The sequence below is a fragment of the Bos indicus x Bos taurus genome, chromosome 5 (assembly GCF_003369695.1).
Source record: "Bos indicus x Bos taurus breed Angus x Brahman F1 hybrid chromosome 5, Bos_hybrid_MaternalHap_v2.0, whole genome shotgun sequence".
NCBI classification, from domain to species: domain Eukaryota; kingdom Metazoa; phylum Chordata; class Mammalia; order Artiodactyla; family Bovidae; genus Bos; species Bos indicus x Bos taurus.
In genome coordinates this window covers 11,799,546-11,827,425 of record NC_040080.1, presented here as the reverse complement: position 1 = coordinate 11,827,425, position 27,880 = coordinate 11,799,546, and the positions used below count along the sequence as shown (strand labels likewise).

The 27,880-nt window shown below is 61.0% G+C and overlaps 2 protein-coding genes across 2 annotated transcripts in view; one reads left to right on the top strand and one right to left on the bottom strand.

Annotated features, from left to right (window-relative positions):
• CACNA2D4 (calcium voltage-gated channel auxiliary subunit alpha2delta 4) overlaps positions 1 to 27,880 on the bottom strand; it is a 68,038-nt gene that overhangs the window by 2,605 nt on the left and 37,553 nt on the right. The window contains exons 27-37 of the mRNA XM_027540934.1: positions 7,501 to 7,562; positions 5,806 to 5,850; positions 5,557 to 5,619; positions 4,619 to 4,689; positions 4,203 to 4,278; positions 3,764 to 3,816; positions 3,436 to 3,491; positions 3,020 to 3,040; positions 2,112 to 2,229; positions 674 to 786; positions 8 to 90 (exon numbers count right to left, since the gene is read on the bottom strand). Coding sequence (XP_027396735.1) covers positions 8 to 90; positions 674 to 786; positions 2,112 to 2,229; positions 3,020 to 3,040; positions 3,436 to 3,491; positions 3,764 to 3,816; positions 4,203 to 4,278; positions 4,619 to 4,689; positions 5,557 to 5,619; positions 5,806 to 5,850; positions 7,501 to 7,562 — 761 coding nt within the window. The remainder of the gene's footprint in view (positions 1 to 7; positions 91 to 673; positions 787 to 2,111; positions 2,230 to 3,019; positions 3,041 to 3,435; positions 3,492 to 3,763; positions 3,817 to 4,202; positions 4,279 to 4,618; positions 4,690 to 5,556; positions 5,620 to 5,805; positions 5,851 to 7,500; positions 7,563 to 27,880) is intronic.
• Positions 12,568 to 26,576, top strand: LRTM2 (leucine rich repeats and transmembrane domains 2). Its single transcript, XM_027540936.1, has 5 exons — positions 12,568 to 12,983; positions 18,546 to 18,755; positions 19,199 to 19,345; positions 21,385 to 21,975; positions 24,461 to 26,576. Exons 3-5 carry the CDS (start codon positions 19,267 to 19,269, stop codon positions 24,913 to 24,915), a joined length of 1,125 nt encoding a protein of 374 aa, XP_027396737.1. The 5' UTR covers positions 12,568 to 12,983; positions 18,546 to 18,755; positions 19,199 to 19,266; the 3' UTR covers positions 24,916 to 26,576.

The window sequence follows — 27,880 nt, the reverse complement described above, 5'->3', positions numbered from 1 at the left end:
CCCCCACCTCTGGATGGAAGGCATGGCAGGCGTCCGGGCGCCGGCGGAGCCTCTGGGAACGCATCCTGTCGCACTTGACAGAGGCGTTATGTGCAGAGGTCACTGTTAAGGTGAACACAGCTGAGGCAGAGATGACGCTGGAGCCTGTGTGTGTGACAGTCGCTCAGTCGTGTTCGACTCTGTGACCCCAAGGACTAGCCCGCCAGGCTCCTCTGTCCATGGGATTCTCCAGTCAAGAGTACTGGAGTGGGTTGCCTTTCCCTTCTCCAGGGGATCTTCTCAACCCAGGGATCGAACTTAGGTCTTCCGCACTGCAGGCAGATTCTTTACTGTCTGAGCCACCAGGGAAGCCCAAGAATACTGGAGTGGGTAGCCATTCCCTTCTCCAGGGGATCTTCCTGACCCAGGGATCGAACTCAGGTCTCCCGCATTGCAGGTGGGTTCTTTACTGTCTGAGCCACCCAGGAGCCTCTGGGGACTCAGTTCTGGAACCTCTGGTGGGACTGGCTGCCTCACTGCCTTCTGGGGTCAGAGGTCAGCCCTCGGAGCCGTGGGAAGGGCAGGGTCTTGGTGGTGAGGGTGGCTGGCCCCACCTCTCTAGATCTGAGCCCCTCGGTGATGACCTGCCCTCCACCCTCCCCCGCCCCACACAGGCTGGAGCCCCAGAGGATATATTTGACCTCCTCCGCCTCCCGCAGCACTGGCGGGAAGATGCTGCAGTCACAGGTGCGGTCTGTCACCAGGAGCAGGAGGTTGCTGCTGGGGACCTGCTGCATCACAAATGCCCTGAGGACACGAGAGAGGTTGGCCCGTGGAGGCTCCGAGCAGCCGGATGCTGGGCTTCAGGGAGGCTCTTCTGGAGATGGCGCGAGGGCTTGGGGGCCCAGGTTAGCCCCCTGGTGGGGGGCAACCTGGTTTGCATCTCCCACAAGCCTTTACAGCTGCCCTGCTCCTTTCCTAGCGGATTGGAGGGAAGGAAGCCCAGACATCTAGGGGGATGGGAGTCGTTATTGACGTCCGCGGGGAACACAGGCCTAAGTCAAGACTATCAAGTAAAGGCTGGTGTGGAGAGGCCGGCCCCCAGCGAGGTTACAGTGCTCAGGCTTGGCCACAAGGTGGCGCCCCAGGCCCGCATGCTGCCTGATTGGGAGCCTGGTGGGTGCAAGCCAGTTGCGGTCACTGGCTCAGCCAGTGCTTTGGCCACAGACACTGCCCGTAGGCATTTCCTACGGGGTAGAGGACTTCATATGTGCACGTGCACACACACACAGCACATCCACGTGCTCATACACACGTGCACAACAGACTCACATGTACATATTCAACCTTCTTCATACCATACGAAGTTGGTATTATCCCTGTTTTGCAGATGGGAAAGCTGACTCCTCTGGGTAAAGTGTTGCACCCAAGGTCACCAGTTCCTCTTCAGGCAAGTCTGTTTACTCTGAGGCCTTGGCTTTACCCACACTGTTCGCTGTGTCCACCCTGCCAGCCTCCGAGATAAGTGTACAAATAACTACATTCCCGTGAAACCGGATGTGTGAGTCCTACAATGACTGCCTGCCTGCACACGATGGGCTGGCTGTGTCTGAGGCCAGGGTCCCAGGCGTCCCACGAGAAGGCAGTTTGCTCGTGCCCTGAATCTCAGGGACATCCCGGAAGCCCCTGGGGAGTGGCATGCTGGCAAGTGGACAGCCTAGGGGAGGCCATCTCCTCCAGGTCAGGATGGAACATCCTGGGGGTGGGCGGTGGCCCAAGGTCGGGGTGGGAGTGAGCAGCACGGAACTTTGAGTCAGGCCTCCCGGCCTCCCTGGGCCAGAGCCTGGCCTCCCTGTGGGAGCTCAGGCAGAGGTATCAGGTGCCCCAGCCACTCCTGAAACGTCCTCCAGCCTCCTGGTTCTCTGCGTGGACAGACGTCTAAGCAAGAGCTGGCCCTCCTTCCCCAAGTCTGCCTGGCCTCAGGGCCATCTCTCCTGTCTGCCAACATGGACACTATGCTAGCCCTGTCCCCACCTGGCTGCCATGCTCTGGGCCGAGGCCTGTGTCCCTCCACCAAGGCACAGAGGCCTTGCCGCGGGGACCCCACCCGGTTCCCTCCCCTCCCCGCTCACTTCTGGCAGGCGCGGCACTCCACAGTGCCGTTGGCCTCCCGCACGGCCGTCTGGTGGACGAACACGGGGTAGGCGGTGTCACAGGGCTGCAGCAGGTCCTGCTTCTTGTGCTTGTGGGCTGCGGGGACACGGAAGGGTGTGGACGCGGGGCCTCGGTCACCCCCGTGGGGTGGGCCTCGACAGCCTGGGCAGTGTGGTCACTGCGCCGGGAGGAAGACGCTCCGTCCACTGGCAGATGGCAAGCCATCAGGACTTGGGGGGCGGGGGAGAGGGAGCAGCTGAGTGTGAGTGACGCCCTGGGTGACCCTGGGTACGCCTGGCTCTCTCCTCACCGTCAGCGGTGATGTCCAGGGCCTTGGAGGAGGTCAGGGTGTGGGGGGCCTGGGAGACGACAGCCCTACTTCCTGTGGACGGTCCAGCGGGTGCTCTGCAGACACAGCTCCCGGACAAGCCGTGGGCCTCCCCCCGCAACTGACCCCATGGTCACTTAGAAGTGGGCGGGGGGCCCAGTGCCCAGACTTCCTGGACTCCTCAGTGGGGCCTGTGTGGTCACTCAAGCGGGCTCAGAAAGGACTCGGCAAACTCAGAGGCCTGGCAGTTGCCCTGGAGGACCCATGTCCACTCCTGGGTGAGCAGATAGCTGTTCCCTGTGTGGGGCCTTGGCCTCTAGACCACAGGACACTGCCTTCTGGTGTCATCAGAGCTATTGCCCAGGAGAGGGCTGGAGGGTTCCGTTTTCCCTGGGGCAGGGCTGTGATTGTGTGGGATGAGGTCTGGGCTACGCACCCTTCCCTAAGGAGCAAGGCTCTAAGTTGGGAGGGGCCTTCATTGTTGAGGAGTCCTGGAAGGAGAGAGGTTCCTGGGACCCTCCCAGCCCAGCACTGGGGCTCCTCGGCCGCTCTACTTACAATGATGGAAGACGGTCTTGGCTGTCCAGGACGTGTGGCCCAGCACGGGGTGGTGATGATGGTGATGATGGTGGTGTCACATGGTGTGGGCATGATGTCACATGGAAAGGATGATGTCACATGGGAATGGTCAACATCACACGGGATGGATGATGTCACATGGATGATGTCATATATGATGGATGACGTCACACGGGATGGATGATGTCACATGGGATGGATGATGGAACACGGATGATGTCACACAGGTCCGTGGTGTCCCGAGATGGTATGATGTCACACAGAGGTGAGGGAAGGTGATTAAGAGGCCGACAGGATGGACATGAGCGGTGGGCCCTCTGCAGTCCCCTCCCCACAAGTGGCGGCTGGAATGATGCTGGGCTCTGGGCTCTGGGCTCCCGCAACTGAGCACTCACCCTCAGCCCTGTGGTTCCCATGCCAGGAGCCCCAGGCCCTCCACTCCAGCAGGAGCCTGTTGGATAGAAGCGGTCAGAGACCTGATTGCCCTCCTCACTGGTCCCCGGGCTGTCTGCCCCTCCCTGCAGGGAACCCTTGTCTGGAGGCTCCTGGGGTGCAGAGGCCCTCCCCTGGCAGCTGCATGTAGGAGGGGGCATTGTATGTGCCTGGCTGGTTCCACCCCGGACCTCAGCCTCCTCCTCTGGGGTTGTGGGGACCTCAAGCAGCTCCCTTCAAGGGGCCCCCTCATAGCCCACCCCTGCGTGAAGTCCCCAGCCCCTCACTCACAGCAGGAGCTCGTTCATTAGCCACCTGGTAGCCGACAGGATGGCAGAGATGGGCTGGGGGGAGAGGGGACACACCGTGAGCCCCGGGCTGCCCCGACCCCCTCCCAGCAATGGGATCAACAGAAAGCTGTTCTGGGAAATTCCTGCTGTAGAGCAGATGATGGGATAATGCCAGTCATCACCCTGGGTGGCGTCTATGGGATCCCTGATGGGTTGTGGACCGTGTCGGGGTGAGGGTGGGAACCAGGCAAGAAGGGGGCTGCAGCTGTCCCTCTGCTGGAGCAGTTGCCCTGACCCCTCCTGCCCCGTCAGATAAGATCTGGGAGGGAGCAGACTGTGAGTGGCAGGGGCAGTGGGAGAGGGCCAAGGTGGGCCCTGGTTCCTGGAGAGAAAGGGACAGGCCACCATCTGGTGGAGGGAAGCCCCGGGGGGACACTCACGCTGACCAGGGGCTCGGAGGCGCTGTGGTGGTGGGTCGGGGGTCTGCACATGGCCTGGTAGTCGTACATGGTCACTCTGAAGCCAGAAATGGGACAGGGTGAGTCCAGACCCCACCCGTATTCCACCCCCACCCTGCCCCAGGAGACTTTGCAGCAGGGTTTTTGTCCGCAGGTCAGAAAATGACATTTCTGGGCTCGGGCTGCTCAAAGACAAGGGACAGCAGACCTAGCTCTCCCTCTCAGGCGGACTCCAGCCCTTCCCACCCCGCAGGCCTCGGGCCTAAGGAGGTTGCTCTGCAGCCCTGGGGGTCCCTGTGCTGTTCTGAGGTTGGGATCCAAGATGCATCTGATCTGTTTAGCATCTGACCCCGCCTCCTCTCTATGTGTTCGGGGAGGGGGGTGCCTGCCCCACTTACTGGCTGAACACCCCCATGCTGAGCAGCTGGGTCACGAGCGCACCGTCTACCTCCCCCAGGAATCGGCCCACCTGAGAGGGCAAGAAGAGGGGGAGAGGGAGGGACAGGGGGTCGCGCCGAGCTCCCGATTTCACCTGCATCTGGGCTTCCCCTCCTGGGGCTTAGTAAGTATGTGTGGGGAGGTTATACTTTCTCCTCGGTCCTTCTGGGTCTAAGGGGGTCCTGGGTGTGTGGCCAGCCGGTGTGATGGGGCACCTCCAGGCCAGGCTGGCTGGTGAGGATGGACTTTCCCACCCAGGAGGTCCAGAGGAGGGGAGAGAGCATCCAGATCCTGGCCCCACGGAGGCTGGGAGGGTGGGCGCTGAGGTCTGAGCGTGTGCCTCGAACTCACATGCAAAAAGGTGCCTCCAGGGCAACAGGCCCACCTGATGGGGTTGGTGTTCTCAGAAGAGACCCCAGGGGGCTCCCTGCCCCTTGCCGCTGGGACACACTGAGAACCCTGCTACCCAGGGGGGCCCCCTCAGGCTCTAGCTCCTACAACTGTGAGAAGAGCATCTTTGTGGTTCGTGAGCTGCCCCATCTGTGGGCTCTGCTCCGGATATCTGAATGAACTAAGGTGGGTGGAGGGGGAGGCAGACAGGAGTAGGTGGTGGGGGGCAGGAAGGGGCTCAGGACACTGGGGTGGGCCCCCAGGGCAAGGCTGCAGACAAAACCTGGGGGCCTCGGGGAACCCCCCACCAATAGAGCGGGGGAGACAAAACAGAGGACATCTGAGGTGAAAAGGCTGGATCCTGGGGTCTCTCAGTGCCAGCTGTGGTTTCAGACTGTCTACTGATTGTCTCTGGGCAAGGATTATTGCTTCCAGCCTTTTTGACAGTAGAGGTCACTGGGCGATGTGAGCGCCCCCACCCCTCCAGTTCTGCTTCCGAGCGCCTTACCTCCTGGGGCCTCTCAGAGATCAGGATGAACCCATTGTTGTCGACGACAAAGCAGTCCAGGTCCTGGGGAGAAGCCCAGAAGGAGGTCAAGGCCAGGCCCTAACACTGACCCCTGGTCTTGCTGCCTGCCCGCTGGACCATGTGGGGAGGCCTCTGCATGGAGCCCAGGCTGGGGAAGGAGGGACTGGCCCATCAGGGGGACACGGGTGGAGGCTGTCCCTCCCCTCTTCCCACTGGGGAGGCACTCACACTGTCCTGGCAGCTCTCTGGGCACGGCCCCTCCGCGGCACCACACTGGAGGGAAGGGCAGAGCTTTGAGTTGTGTATCCATGTCTGTGCGTGTGAGTGTGTGATGTGTGTGGTGCAGTGTATGTGATGTGTGTGTGACGTGTGTGTGATGTGATGTGTGATGTGTGTGTGTTATGTGTGTGATGTGTGTGTGATGAGTGATGTGTGACATGTGTATGATGTGATGTGTGATGTGTGTGTTATGTGTGTGATGCGTGATGTGTGTGATGTGTGACGTGTGTTATGTGTGTGTGACGTGTGTGTTATGTGTGTGTGACGTGTGTGATGTGTGTGATGTGTGTGATGTGTTTGTGCATGGTATGTATGTGTGTGTGTGATGTGTGTGATGTGTGTGTGATGTGTATGGTGTGTGATGTGTGTGGTGTGTGATGTGTGTGATGTATTTGTGCATGGTATGTATGTGTGTGGTGTATGTGTGATGTGTGTGGTGTGTGTGGTGTGACGTGTGTGGTGTGTGTGTGATGTGTGATGTGATGTGTGTGGTGTGTGATGTGTGTGTGTGATGTGTGTGGTGTGTGATGTGTGTGATGTCTGTGTGATGTGTTTGTGCATGGTATGTGTGTGTGTGGTGTGTGTGATGTGTGTGTGTGATGTGTATGTGTGATTGTGTGATGTGTGTGTGATGTGATGTGTGTGGTGTGTCGTGTGCGTGATGTGTTTGTGCATGGTATGTATGTGTGTGGTGTGTGTGTGATGTGTGTGTGAGGCGTGTGGTATGTGTGGTGTGTGTGTGTGATGTGTGTGTGTGATATGTGTGATGTGATGTGTGTGGTTTGTGATGTGTGTGATATCTGTGTAATGTGTTTGTGCATGGTATGTGTGTGTGATGTGTGTGATGTTTGTGCATGGTATGTATGTGTGTGATGTGTGTGTGGTGTGTGTGTGATGTGTGTGATGTTTGTGCATGGTATGTATGTGTGTGATGTGTGTGTGATGTGTGTGTGATGTGTGTGGTGTGTGTGATGTGTGTGATGTGTTTGTGCATGGTATGTGTGTGTGTGATGTGTGTGTAGTGTGTGTGGTGTGTGATATGTGACGTGTGTGTGATGTGATGTATGTTGTGTGTGTGACGTGATGTGTGTGATGTGTGTGCATGGTATGTATGTGTGTGATGTGTGTGTGATGTGTGTGGTGTGTGTGTGATGTGTGTGATGTTTGTGCATGGTATGTATGTGTGTGATGTGTGTGTGATGTGTGTGTGATGTGTGTGGTGTGTGTGATGTGTGTGATGTGTTTGTGCATGGTATGTGTGGTGTGATGTGTGTGTGGTGTGTGATGTGTGACGTGTGTGTGATGTGATGTGTGATGTGTGTGTGATGTGATGTGTGTGGTGTGTGTGTGATGTGTGTGATGTGTTTGTGCATGGTATGTATGTGTGTGGTGTCTGGGGAATGGAGCCCAAAGGACACCTGTGGTGTGCATGCAGGGGTCACATGCCTATGTGGTGAGTGTGGTGTGTGCACACGGGGGACTTGTGTGGTGTGACATGTGTATGGTGTGTTCCTGTCGTGTGTGCCCTGTGTATGTGCATGGGGGGTCCGGGGCTGAGATGCGGGCAGGACCTAGGTGGCAGCACTTCAGGTGCACAGGTTGGGGTCCTCACCCTGAGTGGCCCGCCCACACCCCTACACCCACCTGCCGGGTGGCAGCCCAGAAGCTGCGCTGCAGGAATTCCATTCTCATCTGGACGCCCACGGCTGCCGGGGAGCGGGGCGGGGGTGCAGCGAAGAGATGGTAAGAGAGGTGTTGGATACCAGTCCAAGGGAGGAGGTGCATCCGCAGAGGGCTGGGGGCACCTGGCAGCCTGGGCTGGGGGCGCGTGTGGCTCGGTCTCTCCAGAGCCGACAACACCAGAAAACACCCCAAGATGTGATGATGAGGTCAAGGAGCTGGGAGCTCAAGGTGGGTGCCCGGGGAGGTGGTCCCACTTTCCCGCTGAGACCCAGGTTGGAGTCCAGGGCCCTGTGGGAGCGACACCCCTCCACCGGCCCGCTCAGGCCCCCGTGTAAGAGGCTAAGAGGCTCCTCCTTACAAAGCAGGACCCAGTGAGCAGGCCTGCAGGAGGCTCCCAGCCCCGGAAAACCCGGCTTGCTGCTGCTGCTCACAAGAGCCACCATGCCTCTCTGGTCCCCAGACAGGCTGGGAGAATGCGAGGTGGTGCCCAGAGGCTAGGAGAAATCTGGGCCCAGAGAATAGGAAGACAGGCAAGTTGTAGAGAAAGAGAAAGCATAAAGAAACGAGGCTGCTTCCTACCATCAGGGATGAAGATAAGAGACAATGTCCTGGGTGTCAGACAGCTAAAGTCCCGAGCTTGAGTCCACATGGTAGACAGCTCGGGGGGGAAGGGGGGATCCACGCCCAAGTCACCGGCCCCTAAACACGAAGACCTACTGCCCGGGGTCTCTAAGGCCCCTGGCCACTCTCTCCTCTGGGCCTGATGTGAGCCCCTGTCGGGAGGGCGCTGATGGACCTGGGTAAGCCCCCTCGAGGTCTGCGGCTCCTTCCTCTGTGAAATGGGGTCCCCAGCATTCTGCCGTGTTCACGAGACCACGTCACCCCAACAGGGAGATTTCCCACCACAATCGGGGGCTTCTTTGCTCCTGCCGGGTCTGGGGTGTGTGTGTATGAAAGGAGTGGGTGGGAAGGAGATAGGACGCTCCCCTCCCCCATTTCTCCCTACGGCTGCAGGAGGCCCCTCAGCCATAGCCCTCGTTTTTCCTGTTACAACCTCCCCTGATGCTCATTTTATTTATTCATTTTTAGTCTTTTGGCTGTGCCCCAGGGCATGCAGGATCTCAGTTCCCTGACTGAGGAGCGAGCCTACACCCCCTCTACTGGCAGCGTGGTCTGAACCACTGGGCCACTGGGGAAGTCGCCCTGCCCTTCATTTTAGACAGACTTCTCTCACGTGTAGGAAGAAGCTGGGCAAAAGAGGAGGCATCTTCTAACAATGGCCAGAGGGGAGCAGTGTGAATGGTTCGGGATTCAAGAAACCCTGACCTTGGCCTCTGGGTCCAAGCTCTCAGACTCTTTCTAGAGCCAGACTCAGCCTTGCCACTCCATGGCTCAGGGCCGGGTCTCCTGGAGCTGTGGCATTTCCAAACTGGAAGAAATTCTGGGATTCTAACCCAGGGCATCTCGAGAGGGCGGAGCTAAGGTTTCCCTAATGAGACAGGGCTTTGAGGCTCACGGGTGGAGACAGAGGAGCAAGCCCCCAAGCCTGTGCTCCGGAACCAGGGTCCATCTCACAGTGGGTTCACGAGCCCCTCCAGGCCCTAGGCCCTGGTCCTAGGACTTGGGACACCTCACTGTTTGCTGTCGGTCCACCCTGGTCACCAGTAGGCATTTCAGACTTCACATGGTCAAAACCCGACTGTGGCTTTCTCCCCAAACCAGAGCCTCCTTGAGAACCCTCCCCACATGAGGCCACATCGCCCACCTAATGGTCACTATCTTCCCACATCCCGCCAGAGTGCTGCTCCCCTTGTTCCCAAACTTCATGAATCTCCCCACTCTCTCCAACCCCACCACTACCCCCATCCCACCTGGATTAATGCCCCGGACCCCCCAGCGGATCCTTCCCCACGGAGCCTAGAGAGTGACCTTCCTGAAGGTTAAGTTGTGTCTCTCCCTTGCTCAGAACCTTCCAAGGCCTTCCCGCTGCCCTCAGAACAAAATAGAAACTTCTCTGTGGTTTGGCATCCAAGGCCCTGCCGATCTCTCTGATTTCAGCCCGAATCCCTAACTCCCTTGAACAAGCCTGTTCCCAACCCAGGGCCTTTGCACCAGCCACCCGCTCCCCTCCACCAGCACCCCCACCCTCGGAATGCACTTCCCTAGAATTAATGAAGTGCTCCGTCTTACAACTGGATCTCAGCGCAAACAGCATCTCCTGATGCAGTGTCCTGACCTCCCGGATAATGAGGTCCTCCCCTCGACTGGCTGTTCACCCTCTATCTCATCACTCTTTATTTTCTAGGAAGCATGACATTTACTTTCCTCGTCCATGGTCTGTCTTGCCCCACCTAGAATGGGGGCTAGCAGTGAGCAGGGGGCTGGAATTCCCTAGCCCCGAGAATAACACTTAGCACATAGCAAGGCTCTCAATAAATACTTTTCGAGCTAAGTAAAATAAATGCTTGTGAATTCTGCAGAGTCCGCCCCCTGACTGGTGAGCCAGTTCTGCAAGGACTCCCCTTACCTTGGGGTGGGGGCCTTGCAGAACTCCTCCCTCCACTCGGAACCCCTCCTTCCTAGAGATGGAGGTGCTTAATGCTGGAGATCTAGCTGTGCCTGGTGCCCTAGAGGACCCAGGGAAATCCACTAAGAGACGGGGAATTCAGGTGAGACATGAAGAATAATTTCCTAGGGAAGAACTGTTAGATGCTGAGAGCAGGGGTTGGTTTGGAGTGAGGCAGGCAGGGTGCAGGGCCTGGGGGGAGACAAGTGGGCAGGAAGGGGGCATCTTCAAGGATTTAAGGACAACTCGCTCGCTGTGCTCCACCACACGTTACCTGGGGCTCGAATCATTTCAAACCCTTTTGTTCAATGCCTGCTTCACAAACTGAATCATGCTTTTCCACCCCATCAAAGAGCCCAGCCTCCTCCAGGGAGACTCCAGGGCAGCTCTCACACCTCATCCCTTGCTCCAGTGGGCCCCAGGCTGGCCACCCCTGCCTGGCAACCCCCCGGAAGCCTGCTCTGTGCAGGTGAGACCACCCCTTGGTCCTGGGTTTGCAGATGGAGAGGCCGAAGGCAGGTGAGGCCTCCATCCTCCCAGGCTGCTGTCCCCACATCCCAGGCCTGTGCTTGGCAGGTCCTTACATCAGAGCCTGACCTTGGTCCCTAGGGGGACCTGCCACAACCTGTTGGAGGGGGGGCGAGCAGACCCCTTCCTCCTGCCCCTGCCCTGCCTGTCCCCCTGATCCACGCCGCCTCATGCCCTCCTCTGCCTGCTTCCTGCAAAGCAGTTTTTCTTTAAGACCCGCTCGCTCACACGGCTGGCAGACAAAGAGCCTCAATAAGGCCACGGGCGGCAGACAGCTTATCAAGACGCTCCTCCTTGCTCTGTGTCCTGGCTGTCACCTCCGCGTTGCTTTGTCATCACAGACGGCAAAACAAAACAGCCGTGCGGCACACGCACAACCCCGCCCCGCCAGAGCCGCCGTGCCCTGGGAGTCGGAAACTCCATCACCCCCCTCGCTCTCCTGTCGACCGTGCCTTTGAAACCCAGCGGCAGGCTGTGCTGACCTGGGGGGTCGGGCGGCTGTGGGTCAACGGGGCCCATCCTTTATGTAGCAGCTGGGGAGCTGGTGCTCAGGGACCCCAGAGACTTCGTCATCCACCTGTCCACTCTGGGGCAGTGAGTAACCCCGCATCCGGTTCACAAACAGCTAATGGCTGGTTGTCAGAGCCTCTGGACCCTGACACCTGGCTGAGCTCTTCCATCCCTGCCCATTCCTCACTCAGCCAGGGGAGGCAGACCCCTCTTCTGGAAGGGCCTTCCACTGTAGACCTGGGATGACCCGCCCACCCACAGACAGCTGTCCTCTGTGATATGGGTCAGAGAAGAAGGTCCAGCCGGACATGCGCACCAGGACGGGAGTTCTGGTTGAGTTTTCAAGGAGGGGAAGGTGCCCCGTGGGTGAGGAGAGGGTTCCAGATGCTGGGAAGGACATGCTGTCCTGGGAGCAGCCGGGCGACAAGGGGGTGTGTGGGGCAGGTGGGGGCCAGTCTCATGATGCAGGGCGGGAGGCTGGGATCCTGGGAGGGAAGGCTGCTTTTCCTCTGGGCACTCCTGCTGTTGCCCAGCAGAGCAGACAGAGAAAGAAGGTGCAGGAGTGTCGAGGGGTCTCTCAGCTTGCACCCAGTGCTGACCACGGACCCCCAAAAGCGGGCGTAAAGGAAGAGGGACTCTGGATACCCCTGACAAACACGCCACGCGTCCAGCCATCAGGCAGGCTTTGAAAGATGCCAGGAAGGTCACCAGGGTCCAGCTCTGGCCGGCGGCTCCTCCCCGACTGGTCCCTGACTTCGTTTCCTTCGGGTCAACCCCTGCCTTCCCTTGGAATATCAATTTCTCCAACGCCTCCGTCCTGACTGGCTGGTAGAGAGACCTCTGAGCTCTTGATGTCAATCTCTCCCCATCCAGCCAGAGGTCCAGGCTGGGGAAGGGGCTGGTTTGCCCCCCTTCCCCACCCCCGTGCTCCTCCAGGCTCACCCCAGGGCTCTCCAGAAAACTTGCCCCAGGCCCCGGCCCAGCCTGCCTGCGTCTCCCTCCCCAGATAGCCCTGGTCTCGGGTCACGAGGCTCAGTGACCTCTGTGTGTCTGCATGCCACTGGCTCTGCGTGGCCTGGGGCCCCTCCCTGGAGGACCTCAGACAGATGGGCGCTCATGTACCCCTCCCTCCAGAAGGTGTCCCTTTGACCAAGACTGTCGTTCAGCTTTCCCTTCCTGCAGGCGTGGTGGGAGATACGGCCCCCACCTCTGAACAGATTCAGAGCGGCTTCCCACTGCTTCCCGGGGACCTCTGTGCTCTGGGTCCTGCCGCTTGGTCCCCAAAGGAAAGGGGAGAGGGGACAGAGCTAGAGGATGCTGTGTGGGGGGCAGCCAGGGCGGGAAAGCCTGCGGAGGCGGGGAGGGAAGGTGGTGGTGGGGGGCGCTGGTGCACAGCGCTTCTGCCCCTGGAGTTCACGGCCGGCCGCGGCTCCCTCTGAAATGGGAGGTTTCAAGGGTGAGCGCCTCCGTGTGTGTGCGCCCGCCCGCCCGAGCGCCCGCCTCCCGTGTGCGCGCCTGTCGCTGTCATCGCGGATGTTCCCCCACTGTCACTCCGCTGCTCTCTGCTTGCACACACGCGCCCCTCCCCGCCTGCCCCTCTCCGCGGCTCCCTCTGTCCCTCCCTCTCCTCCTCCGTTTGCCATTGACCCGGCAGCCCTGGCCCCAGGAGGAGGCAGCCAGCCGCAGGCTGCTCCCGCCGGTGCACTGCTGCCGGGTCCTGCTGGGGACCCAGGTCCTGCTGGGGATCGGGCTGTGCCGCTGTCTGATTCCTCCAGGAATTCCAGGAGGGGCTGGCTGGACGGCTCAGACCACTGATTCAAGGGGCTTGTTCCTGCCAAAGGTGAGTGCTGAGTGCTCAGCGGGGGTGCAGGGTTGGGTGGGGGGGGCGTTGCGGGAGCTGGGCTTGGGGCCCGAGCCCATCCTTGCTGGGTTCTGTGCCTGCAGGGACAGCTGCTATGCCTCCTACCTGGGGGCAATGGCTGGGGCTGGGGCGGGACTCAGGACCGGACATCTGGGCAGCTGAAGGGCACAGGGAACTCTGACCTCCCAGTGTTGGGGACAGGAGCCAGCATTCTGCCGGAGGAGGAGGGAGAAGGCAGCCACAGGGCCAGACGACAGGCCCGGTGGCATAGAAACCATCCCTGCAGCATGTGGGGCGCCAGCCGGGGGCCCTGGGCCACCTGCATGCCCAGCTCGGCACAGACAGCCCTGGGATCTGGGTGCCATGTGAAGGGGACACAGCGGACGTCTGTGGGGTAGGGGGCAGCCTGGGGCACTGGACCTCAGGGGGCTGACTGACCTCTCTACAGGATGCCCTCAGTGTGGGGCGCTGGCCTCCAGGAGGCTGCCCTTAGACGGGGGTGCAGGGGAGCCTGCCCCAGCTGGACCTTAGTCCCTAGGTTCCAGCGGAGCCTCCCTGGGGGGCGTGGCTGGGAGTGGACGAGGGAGGGGAGCCTCCAAGCCCTTCCTCCTGCCCTTCCTCAAGGCTCTGGATCAGCTCTCAGCCCACCCAGGCCTGGTGGGGGCCCCAGGAACCAAGCTGAGGCTGGAGTCTGTACACCCCCTCTACCTACAAAAGGGTCAGAAAGCCTTAGAGGGGGTGGTGGACTCAGCTTGGGGTGGCCAGGACAAGACAGTGCAGGACAGAGGCCCCCTGACCAGGCGTCCGGGCCTCCTTGTCCTCTCCCTGAGCTGCTGTCTTCTGCCTGGGGTGGGCGGGGGCAGGCTGGCACCTGGCTGTCAGGCCATGGCTGGGTATCACCTGGTCTGACTCAGATTGACGCCCGGCAGCTTAGATAACTACATGGGGTGGGGTGCTGGGGGGCAGGCTGAGCACGTGGAGACGGGTGGAGGAGTCCAGCTGGGAGGGAAACCCACAGCGATTCCCCCCTCCCCACTGCACAGGCTCGGCTCTGCCAAGAGAGGGAGACCAGGGAAGCCAGCCGGGGGTGGCGGAAGGAGGAGGGGGAGGCTTCTTAAGATCCGATCTGGCTCCTTTGCGTTTGCCTGGAAGCTGTGTCTGGGGCCAAGCGAGCAAACCCTGCCCGCATTTCAGTCCCCAAGCTGAGGGGCTGGGAAGGGGTCTGTAAAGGTTGGGGTGCCAGGGGAGGTCTCTCCCCACCACTACACAGATCAGACCTCCTCATCTCCTGCCTGCCCGAGGCCACCATTGAGCCTAGTCCAGAGCCTGCCCAAGAGCAACTCCTATGAGAAGTGACGGGGGTGGGGGTACTTTATGTCCGTCTTCCCAGAGGGTCTGCTTGAGATCGGGAGTGTCTGACAAGGAAGCCAGGCTGTAGGAAGTTGGGGATGAAAACGGGACTCGCATTTAAAAATGAACCAGGAGGCTGTCTCCTCCAAGAACAAATTTAGAGATTTAAAAAAACCTGCTTCCGCACTGCTTGAGCCGCGCGTGTTCCGGGTGCCGGGCAGGGAAGAGGTGGGAAGGGCCCGGAAGGCCAGACCGGCGGCTGCGGGTGGAGGGCACAGCCCTGGTGCCACCCCCCAGGGCTCAGCGTGGGTGCCCCAGTCCTGCCTATGGGGGGGTCTTTGGGCTTGGGTAGGCGGGAAGGAGGGCGCTGCCCTCGGGGCCCTGGGCAGTGGCCTCAGCCTGGCCTCTCGCCTCTGTGACCTTCACCTCTCCGCAGAGTGCAGACTGCAGAAGTCTTGCTCTGGGGTGGAGGTCCAGGGGGGAGGGTGTGCGGCCGGTCGGCATGATGTCCCAGGGGCAGGCGCGCCAGTCAAGGCACAGTGGACGCTGCCGGCTGTGGGGTGTGGACCGGGCTAAGGGGGATGGACGTGACCTGGCAGCAGTGAGGAGGGGCGTGGACACCAGGCCTGTGGGGTTTCCTGGAGGTTTCTAACTGGAGACTGAGCCAGCCCTGCCTGGAGGGGGAGAGAGGGTGGGTGCAGAAGCACAGAGAGATCAGAGGCCCCCCAAGCTGGGTGTCTGCAGGAGGCAGGAACACGGCAGGCCTCTCCTTCACGGGGCCAGGCGAGGCGCCCGCCTCCGAGTCTCCAGGGTACTCTGGCCCCCAAGTCTCCAGGGGACACGGCCCCCCACGCGGCTGGGAGGGAGCACGTGGGCCCTTCTGCTCCAGCTGCCGCCTCCTGCCCGTCAGCACCTCCCGCCCCGGCTTCCCTGGAGCTCCCAGCCCACATGCTCACCTCAGTGCACAGCCCCTGCTGCAGGGGTTCTAGAAAGCATCCTCCCCACCCCTCTAGGAAGACCCCTGCCCCCCAGGACTCTCCCCATGGCATCTGTGAGCGTCCCTGGGAAGAAGGGCGTCGGGGAGGGGGCGACCAGTTTGATAAGAACAACTGCATCAGGTACACTGAGCCAGCGGACAAGGAGACATGGGGTCAGCTGTGAAGCTGGGCAGCTGAGAGGGTGCAGCCCGTCCCTGCCCCCTGCCTCCTGCTCCGGCAGCCTCCATGTGCAGGCAGGGCAAAGCAGGACCGGCCTAAAGGCCTGCAAAGACAGCCGGGTTAGCAGACTGGTCGCTGGACTGCTCGGACACAAGCCTGCCACCTTCTACTGCCTGACCTGAGACAAGATACTGAGTCTCCAGGGCCTCTGTTTTCCCATTTGCAAGTGGGGCTGACAGCGCGTCTCAGCCCGGGGAATAGCTGGGGGACCAGGGACCACGCACAGCTACTTGTGGCTATGGTAACATGTCTCCCCGGTCCAGAGCCTTCCTGCAGGAGGTGATGCTTCCAGTACCCGTACCACTCCAGCACTGCCCCCTGCTGCCCGGGCCCCTGACATAGCCCCCCAGGAGAGGAGTGACCAAGCCCAGGGCCTTTCAAACTTGACCAGATACATGAATTGCCTGAGATCTTCTAAGAGGCAGGTTCCAACCCCATCGGCCTGGCCTGGGTCTAGAAAGTCCCTGGGGAGGCTGGTGCTGTTGATCCCTGGACTGCCCTTGAGTAGCAGGAGGCTGGGTGGGGCATAAAGCCCCAGTTTCTGCTCTGAGGGGGTACTCAGGGTGCTCGACTCTCAGCTCTTGACCAATCTCAGCCCCGATTCTCTCAGCACGGCTGCCCTCCGCTCTGTGCCCCTGTCCCTGGACTGGACAAAAATGCCCACAGGGCTGAGGGGCTCGGAGCCTGGAGACCCCCACCCTCACTTGTTTCCGTTCTCCACCTGAGTGGGGTCTCCCCTCCCAGACGGTGTGTGGGGTCTCCCCTCCCAGACAGTGTGAATTTATTCCTCAGCGGCCAGCGCCTGCCTTAGCAGCTGTGCCCCCAGCTTCCTGATGTAGGTCACACTTTCCTAACGAGGCTGAAAGCTTCCGGGTTTTGTTGGGGGAAGGGGGTCCTCAAGTTGAAGGTGGGCCGGAGGGCAGAGTTCTGGGCCCAGGGGTCCCTGAGGCGTGCTTCTGGGGTCCCCAGGCAGGCAGGACCACTCCCCAAGGAGCAGTCTGCACCCCATGGACCTGGGGAGGGGCTTGTTCTTGTCAGGCTTCTCTGGAGATCTCAGGGCCACCAGTGTCCCCTCCCCCCAGACAGTGGCTTTAATGGACCTGGCTGGCTTTAATGCACCTCACGCTGGGGGGTGGGGTGCCAGGACCTGCACTCAAGTCACCTTCACGGACAGGTGCTCACTCTGGGGATTGGGTGGGGAGGTGGGGATGAGCCCAGGTGGGCATGGGGCCTGGGCTTGGGGGAGAGGGCTCTCCGCCACGTGTCTCCCCATGGCAGCCGGAAAGACCCGTGGGTGGGTCTGAGTGTGGAAGCACCCCCTAGGGGCCTCTCTCGATCTTGATTCTAGGCCAGCGGTCCCTCCCCCGCCACCCCATGCACCTGTCTGCTGGGGGCACCTGAGAACTGCCGGAGGGGCAGCATCTGAGGGTGCGTGAGTGCATGCGTATGCGTGTGTCAGCACGTGCCCGGGCTGCACGCTCTCTGGGGTTGTCTCCCCACATGCCATGTTGGGAGCGTGTGTGCACCCTGCTCAGCCCACACCTGCTGGGGCCACTGCAGGGAACCATCACCAGGGAGCGGGCCTCTGTCCCTGGCCGGCCGTGTGACCAGGCTAGCTGGTCTTCATCTCTGAGCCTGGGTGGCTGCTGACCCGCCCAGTACCGGGTGGATGCTTTGAGCGGCTGACATGAGGGTCCTTGCTGGTGGGAGCATTGAGGGGCTATTCCGAGGGTCGGGGCCGAGAGGGTGGACAGTGACCTCGGTGATGGAGGTCTGGAGGCTGTGTGTGAGCCTGGCCCACGGTGACTGCCATGTGACAGCTGCTTGCCTGGCATGGGCTCAGGAACAGGGGTGTGAGGTTGGGGGCAGGAAAGAGTGGTCAGCGGCCAGGCTTGTAAGCTGCTGACCCCTCCCTGGGGAGGATAGGGGCCCTGGCTTCTCCTTGTGTCTACCTGGGGTCACCTAGACTGTCTTCCAAGACAGTGTGTCCTGAGTTCAGCAGACATGAACTCGCCTCCCACGATTAGACTGGTCTCGTGGGGGACAGTATGTTTTGCTTATTGCCTTCGAGATAAGGAGACTGAGACCCAGGGAGCCGATGGGGTTTAACTTACAGAGCGGCTGGCACAGACTGGAACCCAGAGCCCACCCTGACCTGGGTGTTTCAGCCAGGAGCCCATGGGGTCTGGTGCTGGGAGGTGGGGGGGCATCCGGAGATGACCCCTGAGCTGCTCCTCCATCGCCAAGCTCAGGACCCTGGTCCATCCTCAAGGTTGCGCCCTCACTCCACACCTGCCCAGCGTGCCTCCTCTGCAGCCCCTGCGATGCTGTGAGCCCTCCAGAGCAGGGGGTGGGGGCTGAAGTCCAGAGCCAGAGCCAGGTCCGCCCCACCCCACCACAGCGGTCCCCTCCCTCCCTACCCCCCTCATCCCGAGTGGCCCCCAAGCTAAGCAGGTGCCCCTGCCTGGCCGCTGCTAAGGACCCGCGGGCGCTGCTCTCCGACTGGGCTCGAGAGGCCAGGAGGCAGCTTGGCAGCTGTATGGAAGGGGGGAGGAGGCGGGAGAGGCCCCTGGTGCCCGAGGGAAACCCTGATGGTGATGAGATTCCAGGGCTCAGCAGGCCCCCAGCAGCTCCTCCCACCTCCTCAGCGTCTGCTCGGCTCTGCCATTGGCTCCCGGGCTCCCAGAATTAAACTGGCTGTGGGAGGGGGAGCGGGAGGCTGCAACCTGGAGCCACCGGGGGGACCCATGTGGCCGCCCTCTGCGAGCAGCATCGCGGTCCCCCTCCCAACTGGCCTTCCCCACCTGGCGCCAGGCCCAGCTGTGATGGGGCCCCTGGCCACATTGGGAGGGAAGCAGGGAGGGCCTGTGCCATTGGGTTGGGGTGGGAGCAGGTCCCCTGGGACGTAGAACCCCCTCTCCTTGTCCCTGGCCCTGCAAGCTCACCCTCTGCTGGACCTGTCTCCCCACTGCAGCACGAGCCCCTGAGCTGATGAGTTTTTCCCCAGACCTGCCGGAGGCGGAGGACGGAGTACGGCTGCTCCCCCACTAGGAGACCGTGGAGGAAAAGCAGGGGGCTGCCCCGCGGCGAAAGCGGGGCCTGGGGCTCTCCCGTGACCCACCCACTGACTGACCTACCGACTGCCCCTGCGCTGGGCCTGGTCTCTGCCTCCCTGGGGGCCATGGTAAGAGTGCAGTGGGGTGGGGAGCCAGGTAGCCCTGGCTTTAGGCACCTGGGATGTGGGGGAGGCTTGTACACAGAGGTCACATGACTCCAAACACGTTCAGGAGATCATCCAGGGAGATAAGGAGAAGGGGCAGGCAGAGGATGGGGGCTGGGGTTGAGGGGGATGGACAGCTCCTGAACCTCCTAGCCCGGAGCTCAGTGCCATCTGGGCTCCATCTGAGGGCTCCCGGGATGCCCGCCTGCCCCTGCACGCTCCCTGACTCATCCAGGGAGGCTGAGGTTCCTGGCTTCTCAGCCCTCTCCCTCCCCTTCTCCCCCAGCCAGGGAATCAGAGCTGAGAAGAACGGGAGAGGAGTGTAAAGAGACACCAGCCCCCTCCACAACCCCTGGGCTGGAACACCTGATGCCCGCTTTGCTCATCTCTCTCTCCCTCTCTCTCAGGAGTGACTGAACGGCCGGACGGGGGCTCCTCTCCCCGGAGGCGCAGGGCCTGGCCGCAGTCAGCCACCATGCTGGCCCCGGGCGGCAGCCCTGAGCCAAGGGGCACCAAGGGGCACACCTGGCTCGCTCTGTGGAGGCGGATCTCTTGTGAGTGGGTGGTGGGGGGAGGTCGGGCTAGCGGGGCTGCAGGGACCATCTGCCCGGGTGTCTGTCACCAGCCCTGCCCGTGGTTCCAGGGGAAGAGCCACCTCTGAGCTCCGTGATGGGCGGATCGGGAGCGGGGTCCCACATGCAGGTCTGTCCCCTTAGACGGGTCTGCTCCTGAGCCCAGGGGCCCCATCTCCCTCTTCTAATGGCAAACCTCTTGTTGTGCTTGGCTGGAGGCTGAGTGGGCCTGGAGCCCGCTCTTAGGGCCCCACGATGGAGGGAACCAGTGGGCTCTGGGGACATGGCGCTGGAAGGGCTCTAGGGGTGTGGTCCAGGCCTCCCCTGTATATGGGTACACAGAGGCCGCCCACTTCCCACTGGGGAGACTAGTGAGCTGTCGGGTGAAGGAAGCCCTGGGAATTCTCGCACAGCTGAAGGGTCAGGGCTACGGGGTAAGAGATAAGAATCATCCCGGGGGGACGTCCGTCCACCTGACCTGCCGGCGCCCGGTCAGCCCTGAGATGCCACCGCCCCACGACATAGACGAGCTGAATTATTCACCATGCAGAGCGGCTGAGCCCCGAGACGCCAAGCTCCCCTTTCAGCCTCCTTCTAGAATCACTCAACACCTCGCAACACACGGCTCTGTTTTCTCGTCACCGGAGCTTTCACGCTGGCCCGAATTTCTCGGGGCGGGGGGACGGTGATCTCTAGTCCTGTCGGTCCTTCTGAGTGGGGAGGCCGGATGGGCTGAGTGTTTCTCTGGGGAAAGTGGGGCCCGAAGGAAGGGAGGCTGACTTCCGAGTGGCAGGGCGGGGGGAGTTGGGCAGGCTGCCTGGACCACAGTCGGCTCAGAGGGCGACAGGTCAGCGGTCCAGCAGGTGACCTCGGGTGGCCGGAAGGGCCTCCAGCTGGCATCCACGGCCCTACCTGTGCTCATTTCGCCCCTGAGAACAGAGAGGCTCAGGTGTCAGCCTGGTCAGGTCTCTCAGGTGTCACTGACCCTCCAGGAAAGGGGGTGCAGTCCTGTCCTGCTCCCTCAGGCCCTGCCCTTCGGGACACCAGACCCCAGACCCCTGCTGGACATAGATTCAGAGCCACCCCCTCCTGGACCTGGTCAGGGAGGTGCTGCCCCTCCCAGTGGAGCCAAGTGGCTAGCGTGGGTCTGAACTTGTCCATCGCTCCTTGGTTGGGGCCTTCCTCTGAGCTTGGCCAGCCTCCCTCCCCCTCCACGGGGACACCCAGGACAGTGAAGGGGGCTTTGAGTTCACTCTTAGAAGGGTAGACCCCGGAGCGAGGCATTGTTTTCTGAGGGCCCCTTCCCCTGCAGCCCCGCCACAAGGGCTCTGGGCAAACTGTGAGACCACGAGAGGAACGCTGCCATCGGATTCCTCCTGCAGAAATTGGGGACGGAGCCCCCAGCTAAGGGCAAGGCTGCTCGTGGAGCGAGAACAGATGTGGGGCGTGTCCAGGCCCAAGATTTGTGTGGCTTGCACCCCAGCGTCCTCTGCGTGGAGGGGGAACTGGCGTCTCACCCTGTCATTTCCACAGCAGTCTCGGGATGGGAACTGGGTGCCGGGGCTCCCTCCTCACCCTGAGGTGCTGGACCGTCTTGGCTGTGGGATTCCTGCAGGCTGGGGTAGGGGGGCTTGGTGTGCCCCTTACAGCACGGCCCCCACCCACTCTCCATGCGGCTCTAGGTGCGTGTGGGGGGTGGGCATCGAGAGAAGGGAAGAGAATCTTTCCCACTGCAGCGCCCCTGGAGAGGGACGTGGAAGGTCCCCTCACAGCCCCACGTCCTCTGTCGTGTCCGTCTATCGTGTCAGGGGCCCAGGTGCCCGAGGTGACCCACCACCCGGGATCTGTTCACGTGAGGGTGCTGCGGTACTGAGTTCTGTCTCACGTGGTTAGGACACGCTAGTGCACGCTTGTGGGTGGCCATGGGGATCCTGGCAAGGCCCCGCTGTGGGATCTGCATGAAGAGGACAACAGGAGGAGGCGGTGACCGTCTGTCCCTCTGTCCCCTGTCTGTCCCCCAGGGCTCGCCTGCTGGATCGCCCTGTGCACGGCGGAGGCTGTCCCTGCTTGCCCCTTCCCCTGCACGTGTGACGGCCGCGGCCTGCAGGTGGACTGCAGCGGCCTGGGCCTGACTGCGCCGCCCCCGGACCTGCCGGCCGCCACCCGCAGCCTCCTGCTCCTCAACAACAGGCTGAGCTCCCTGCCCGGCGGGGCCTTCGCCAACCTGTCGGGCCTGCAGCGGCTGGACCTCTCCAACAACTTCCTGGACCGGCTGCCGCGCATGGCCTTCGGGGACCTGGCCAACCTGACGGAGCTGCAGCTCCGAAACAACAGCCTCCGGGCCCTGGACGCCGCGCTGCTGCGGCCCCTGCAGCGCCTGCGCCACCTGGACCTGTCCCTCAACGGGCTGTCCCGGCTGCCGCCTGGCCTCTTCGACGGGCTGCCTGCCCTGCGCTCCCTGTCACTGCGCGCCAACCGCCTGCAGAGCCTGGACCGCCGGACCTTTGAGCCCCTGGCCGGCCTGCAGCTGCTGCAGGTGGCAGACAATCCCTGGGAGTGTGACTGCCACCTGCGGGACTTCAAGCGCTGGCTCGAGTGGTTCTCCTACCGAGGTGAGTGCAGGGGAGACTGGACGGGCCAGCAGCAGGCAGAGGGCCTGGTGCTGCCCCTTCCTCCTGTGTCTCCTCCACTCCAGCCGTCCTTCTCTACCCTCTCTCTCTCCAGACTGACTCCCTGCCACGTGCTCTCCCTTCTGTAGGTTTTCAGGACAGGCTTGAACACACCGTGTAACTGTCCCCTCGGCATCCCTGGGCCCAGGGAAGAGGGGATGGATTAAAACCACCCTCGCTCCTCTGAATAATGCAGCCACCTCTTACACACCCACAGTTTCAGGAGGTAGAGCGGAATTCAGATCCGCAGATGCAATCCCATTTTCATATTGACGCTGATCTCAACTCCTCCTCCCAAGAAATTCTGTTATCAAAGCTTTAGCTAAGAAGCCCAAAGCCTCTGGTTTCCAGTTCCTTCCCTTACTCCTTTTGTTAACCCCGGGCAAGTCCTAGAAAAAGCTTCAAAATGATTAAATGAAATGGACAGGAGGGCAAAGATATAAGCCTCCTGGTTAAAAGCGCCAGATCTGGGTTGGCTTCGTGGATCTGCCACTTACTAGCTGTGTGATCTTGAGAAAGTAGGCTAGCCTCTGTGGCTGTGCCCCCATCAGCGAAATGGGGCAAATAACAATATCTGCCTCAGAGAATCCCTGTGCAGATTAAATTGGAAACACATGGAAAGTAACTGGAAAAGTACTCAGTGTAAAGTGGGTCTGCAGTAAAGCTCACTCATTTATATGTCCACTTGCTTGCTGGTAGAAGTCGTAATATTTAACCAGGCTTAACTAGACCCAATTTGGTGCCCAGCACAAAGTAGGGCTCCAAGAATATTTGCTGAATGAATGAATTGATGTGAAAAGGACTCTAACGCTTTCATCAGGCTGACTCCTTTTGTTTCAGAGTGTTTCCACAATCTCATTATTTGCCTAATATTCTCATACGTTAGTTAATTAAAAACATTTTACAAATGATGAAGTGCCATAAAATATTAGTCACTGTGGTAATTGCTCCCATTTTTTGTGAGAGGAGAAATAATAATGAACACTTGTATAGTTTCCAGTTTCCAAGTATCTTTCCATACCCATGACCTGCTTGACCCCTTAGAGCAGCTGAGATGGTCATTCTTATGACAGCCATGAAAATCGAGCCTCGTGAGCGATTACGCGACTTAGGTACTTTGCACAAGATGACGTGGCCGGGAGGGAGTCGGCCTCAGGTTTTTGGAGCAGGAAGGTGAGGTCGCCCCATCTCCATGGCCAGTTCCCGCTGGTACAAAGGCCCTGGACACAGTTCACAGGGTGCAAGCCTTGCATAGGCGGTTGGCGGCACGGGGGAATTGGACAACCAGAACGATGTGTGACCTGCAGGGGACATCCTTGCCCCTCCAAACGGTCATCGGTCACCAGGAAGAAAAGAGCACGGAGGGGAATGTACATTGTAGGATCTTGTCACTCTTGGAGCTGTTTTCCACCCTGCACGCCTCCAAAAGACACCAACCAAACCAAAACAAAGAACCTAGGCTTTTCCTGCACCCGGGAAAGACTGATGTCTATTGTGTGGGGAGTCTGCAGCAGCTGGGCTGGGCGCCGGCAGGGACAGGGGGTAGAAGCCCAGGCCCTTCCACTGGGGCAGGCAGTGCCTGCATCCTGGTCTCCGGACACTGAAAGAGGCCAAAAGGGGGTGTCTGGGCAGCTCCTCTCCTCTCGTCCCACCTGCGATCTGCACCCGCCTCCCCCAGGTCAAGTCTGGCTCTGCCGTCATTTGGGCGAGCCTGGGCAGCCTTGTGGCCTGCATGCCCTCGTTGGCTATGGCCCCTCCTCTGCCTTCAGGGGTCTTCGGAGTGCCCTAACAAGATGCCTCTGGGCTCAGAGTGCTACGGCCAGGGCACTGACGGGGCCACTGTTGCTCTAAGAAGGACACCACTCTTGTGGTTTCTCCTCTCCCTTCTCCAAGGAGGTACCTTAGGGACCAAGGTCCCTCTTGGAGGAGTGTGGCTCTGACTTCTGCCCTTGGTGTTAGCTCGAGGAGCCTGGGGGCATGAGACTCTGGGGAGAACGGTGCCGGGGATTACAGACAGGTCAGCAGGGATCAGGACAGTGCCTGGGTGGGCCAGCGGGGATCAGGCAAGGAGGGGTATGGACTGCATCTGGGTCATGGCCCCTCCTTCCTGAGCACCGGGCAGGGGGTGGCTGGTTTGACTCCAGGGAGCAGGCAAGGTGGGGATGTCTGGTGCTTCTCTATCAAATAGGAACAGGGACACTGTCCACGTCACAAGGCTTCTGCATGGATTAAATGCCATCATGTGTACCCACCTCCCCGGCTCTAGGCTTCATACACGCTAGTCCCCCACTTTCCTCTCCTATCACTGTGGCTGCAGGACTCACTGCCTTGCTGGTGGAAAATGGTCCTCCTGGGCCCTCCACGTGGGACCTGGGGCTGGGACAGGGACTGCTGGTTCTCATCCCACCTTTTCTCTCTCCCGATGCAGGGGGGCGCCTGGACCAGCTGGCCTGCACCCTGCCCAAGGAGCTGAGAGGGAAGGACATGCGCATGGTCCCCATGGAGATGTTCAACTACTGTTCCCAGCTGGAGGATCAGAATAGCTCAGCCGGGCAGGAGGTCTCCGGGCCGCCCTGCACCAAGGCCAGCCCGGAGCCTGCCAAGCCCAAGCCGGGCCCTGAGCCCGAGCCCGAGCCCAGCACCGCTTGCCCTCAGAAGCAGAGGCCACGGCCTGTGAGCGTGCGGCGGGCCATCGGCACGGTGATCATCGCGGGCGTGGTCTGCGGTGTGGTCTGCATCATGATGGTGGTGGCCGCCGCCTACGGCTGCATCTACGCCTCCCTCATGGCCAAGTACCACCGCGAGCTCAAGAAGCGCCAGCCCCTCATGGGCGACCCGGAGGGCGAGCAGGAGGACCAGAAGCAGATCTCCTCCGTGGCCTGAGAGCCCGGCAAAGAGGGTGGGGGAGTGCGCTGGCTCTCTCTCTGCCATCCCCTTTCCACCTTCCTCCCAGCCTCCATGGACTCTGAGCCTCCGGAAGCCACCAGCGTGTGCTGACGCTCCTCCTGGGGCCCCCAGAGCTCTGGACTGTGGGCAGAAAGGACAGGTGTGCCACAGAGGCTCCTGGGCCCGGCGCCCCCATGCCCCTTCAGCCTCTCCTGCAGTCAGAGCTTACAGCCTGTGATGCTCCCCACCTCTGGCTTGACTCATTTAGCCTGCATCTGGGGTGCGGGGCCAGTTTCTGGAACTCTCTTCTGAGCTGGTCGATGTTGGGCCCAGCTTCCAGTGGCTGGTACCAACGTGCAGTCAGACCAGCCCTGCCATTGAGACCGGCGCTTGGAAACCCAGCACCACGCTCTGGCTGACACCACCAGGCCCTGAGTTACTGACCTCCCTTCCCTGCTCACTGGTCACTCTCCCAGTCGCTCGGCATTGCACTCACAGTCTCATGGGGACAGAGGTCGTAGAACCTCGGGGAGCAGAGCCAGGCCTCCCACATGGTCTCGGCACCCAGACCACACAATCTCCTGCTTGCTGACACAACCTCCCACAGCTGATGGGGAGAAGCCCAAACCCATGGCCACGAGGATTCCTTTCAGATCCTCCCCAGGGGCCAAGGTGGAGGTGCTGGATGAGGCTGCTCGTTGCCATGGTAACCTGCTCACACCTCTCCTGCTGGGCTTTCTGGGGGACACTGCTGGCCCAGAAGCCTTGAGGCTGCAGCGTGTGTGGACAGCGGGCCCCCCGGGTGTCTAGGTACAGACCACCGACCGGGCTTGTCCTCAGCGCTGCCGAAGTACATCCCTGCCAGGCCCTGTGGGGTCCCCCACCCCCACTCCCGCAGCCTGCAGCCCCAGAACTGTTGCTCTGCACCTTCATCCCCCCGCCCCTACCTTCAGCATCCCTGGGCCTGTGACCTCGGGGTGGGGGACTGGCTCATACTCTGTGACTGCCCTGCCAGCACATCCCAAGCAGACGCTGGGAGCAGCGAAAGGCCGCCTGCATTCTGCTCAGAGGCATCAGTGGGGGGGCGGGGTCCCTTTCCCAGCGTTCTGTCTGCTCCACCTGGCTTCCCACAATCCTCGCGGCCCCTAGACTGGGGCCCAAACCAGAGCACAGCCCTGGGAGCCTGTCTATCTCTACCCGTAGCCCCTAAACCACCAAAGGGACCGAGGCTGGGGGCGGGGGTGGGAGGGGGCAGTGCAGGCTCTCCTTGCCCAGGTCTGCCTCCTTGGTCAGTGTGATCTGAGGTGAGTCTGGGGCTCTCTCTGCAGGACCAGCCTTCCCCAGCTTATGGAGGGTTGGGAGCCATCAGGCCGGTTTCTGGCTCTGAGACGGGAGGTCTCGGGGGGGGTGGGTGCCCAGAACACGGGTCTGAGGCAGGACAAGGACGGGGGTGCCGAGTGCAGGCTGCCCACCCGGCTGGCCACAGTCTTCCTTCTTTTGAGGTGCTGGCTGACACCGGATCTGGGGATTCGGGGAGTGGGGGAAGGCTGGGTGTTGTCAATGGTGGAGTCTTAGCCTGAGACAGAAGATTTTTAAAGGCAAAATTATATTTCTGGTTTGTTGTTTCAGATGACCAATAAAGACTGTATTTTCCTACATGCCTCCTGGTTTCCTTGGGCGGGAGGCGAGCCTGGAACTGGGAGCTGGGACAGGGTCCCCAGGCAGGGTCATGGGGTGTCCCCAGTCCCCTAAGGTGAATGGAAACTCCCAGCTGAGGCCTGGCTTTGGGGCACCCCTGGAAGGGCAGTGGGGGAGCACAGAGACCCGGGTCTGCATCAGCCCTGCCGTGAGCTTGGCCACCTTGAAGCTGAGGGCTGACACCGTGGGGTAGGAGGTGCACCTATGACCCAGGGACCCTGCTGTGTGATGGAAGAGGGGTTCCCCAAGGGCACTTTAGGGGAGCAGGTTTCACCAGTCTCGGGGAGGTCTCTGGGTTTGCAGGAGGTACCCCGTTTAACATCCTGTGCTTTTAAGACTGACTCCAGGGACAGGCCGACAGGACTTGGGGCTCACACAGATGACCTCTCCTAAGGGTTCAGCAGACAGGATCAAAATCATGGACCGGAGGCCTGGGGACGGCGGCCAGGAGAGGAAGTGGCCGGGAGGACAAGAAGGCCTCCGGGTGGGTCATCCACCTGATGCCCGAGTGACCCACCTTGCCTGACTGGCCTCTGGCTGACTGGGCCTGGGCTACACAGGTCACACTCTTCAGACCAAGATGGAATTCTCTCCTAACTGGGAGCCCTCCACTGGGTGACCACCACCGCCCCCACCCCCAGCCCAGTGAGACAGGAGCAAACCCTAGGGAGAAGAGAGCTAGTAGGCCCCTGTTCCAGGAATTTAGCTGGACCCTCTCTGGGGAGGGAGTAACTGGGGGGAAGTCCTAGCTGTACCCCTTCCTGGGTTGGGGGTAACTTGCGGGAGGTCCCAGCTGGAGCCCTTCCTGGGTAGGGGGGGTAACTGGGGGAGGTCCCAGCTGGACCTCTGCCTGGGTTGGGGTAACCAGGGGGAGGTGTCCCCCTGGAACCCTGATGGGTACAGCAGAACTGGGAGACTGGTGCTTGTGGGGGCAGAGGACAGGCCCCCGCAGCCTGCACAGGTGTGGGTAACACACAGGTGCGCTGTTCTGGGCACATGAGGTCTGAAGGCCTGCTGGGCTCACACAGGCGCAGCTCTAGACAGAGATCCTCCGACCACAGCCGCTGTGCTGGGGACACAGCTGCAGCTGATGGCAGCCGCACATGATGCTCTAGATATTCCCCAAGCAGGCCTGGCACTCACAGAGACTTGATAGTGGGTCCTGATCAGAACTGTACATTCCTAGAAATTTTGCATAAACTCTTGCGAAGCAGCTACTTAGCGGTCAAAGGATCCCTCCTCGTCCACCTGCCTGGCCCTCGGC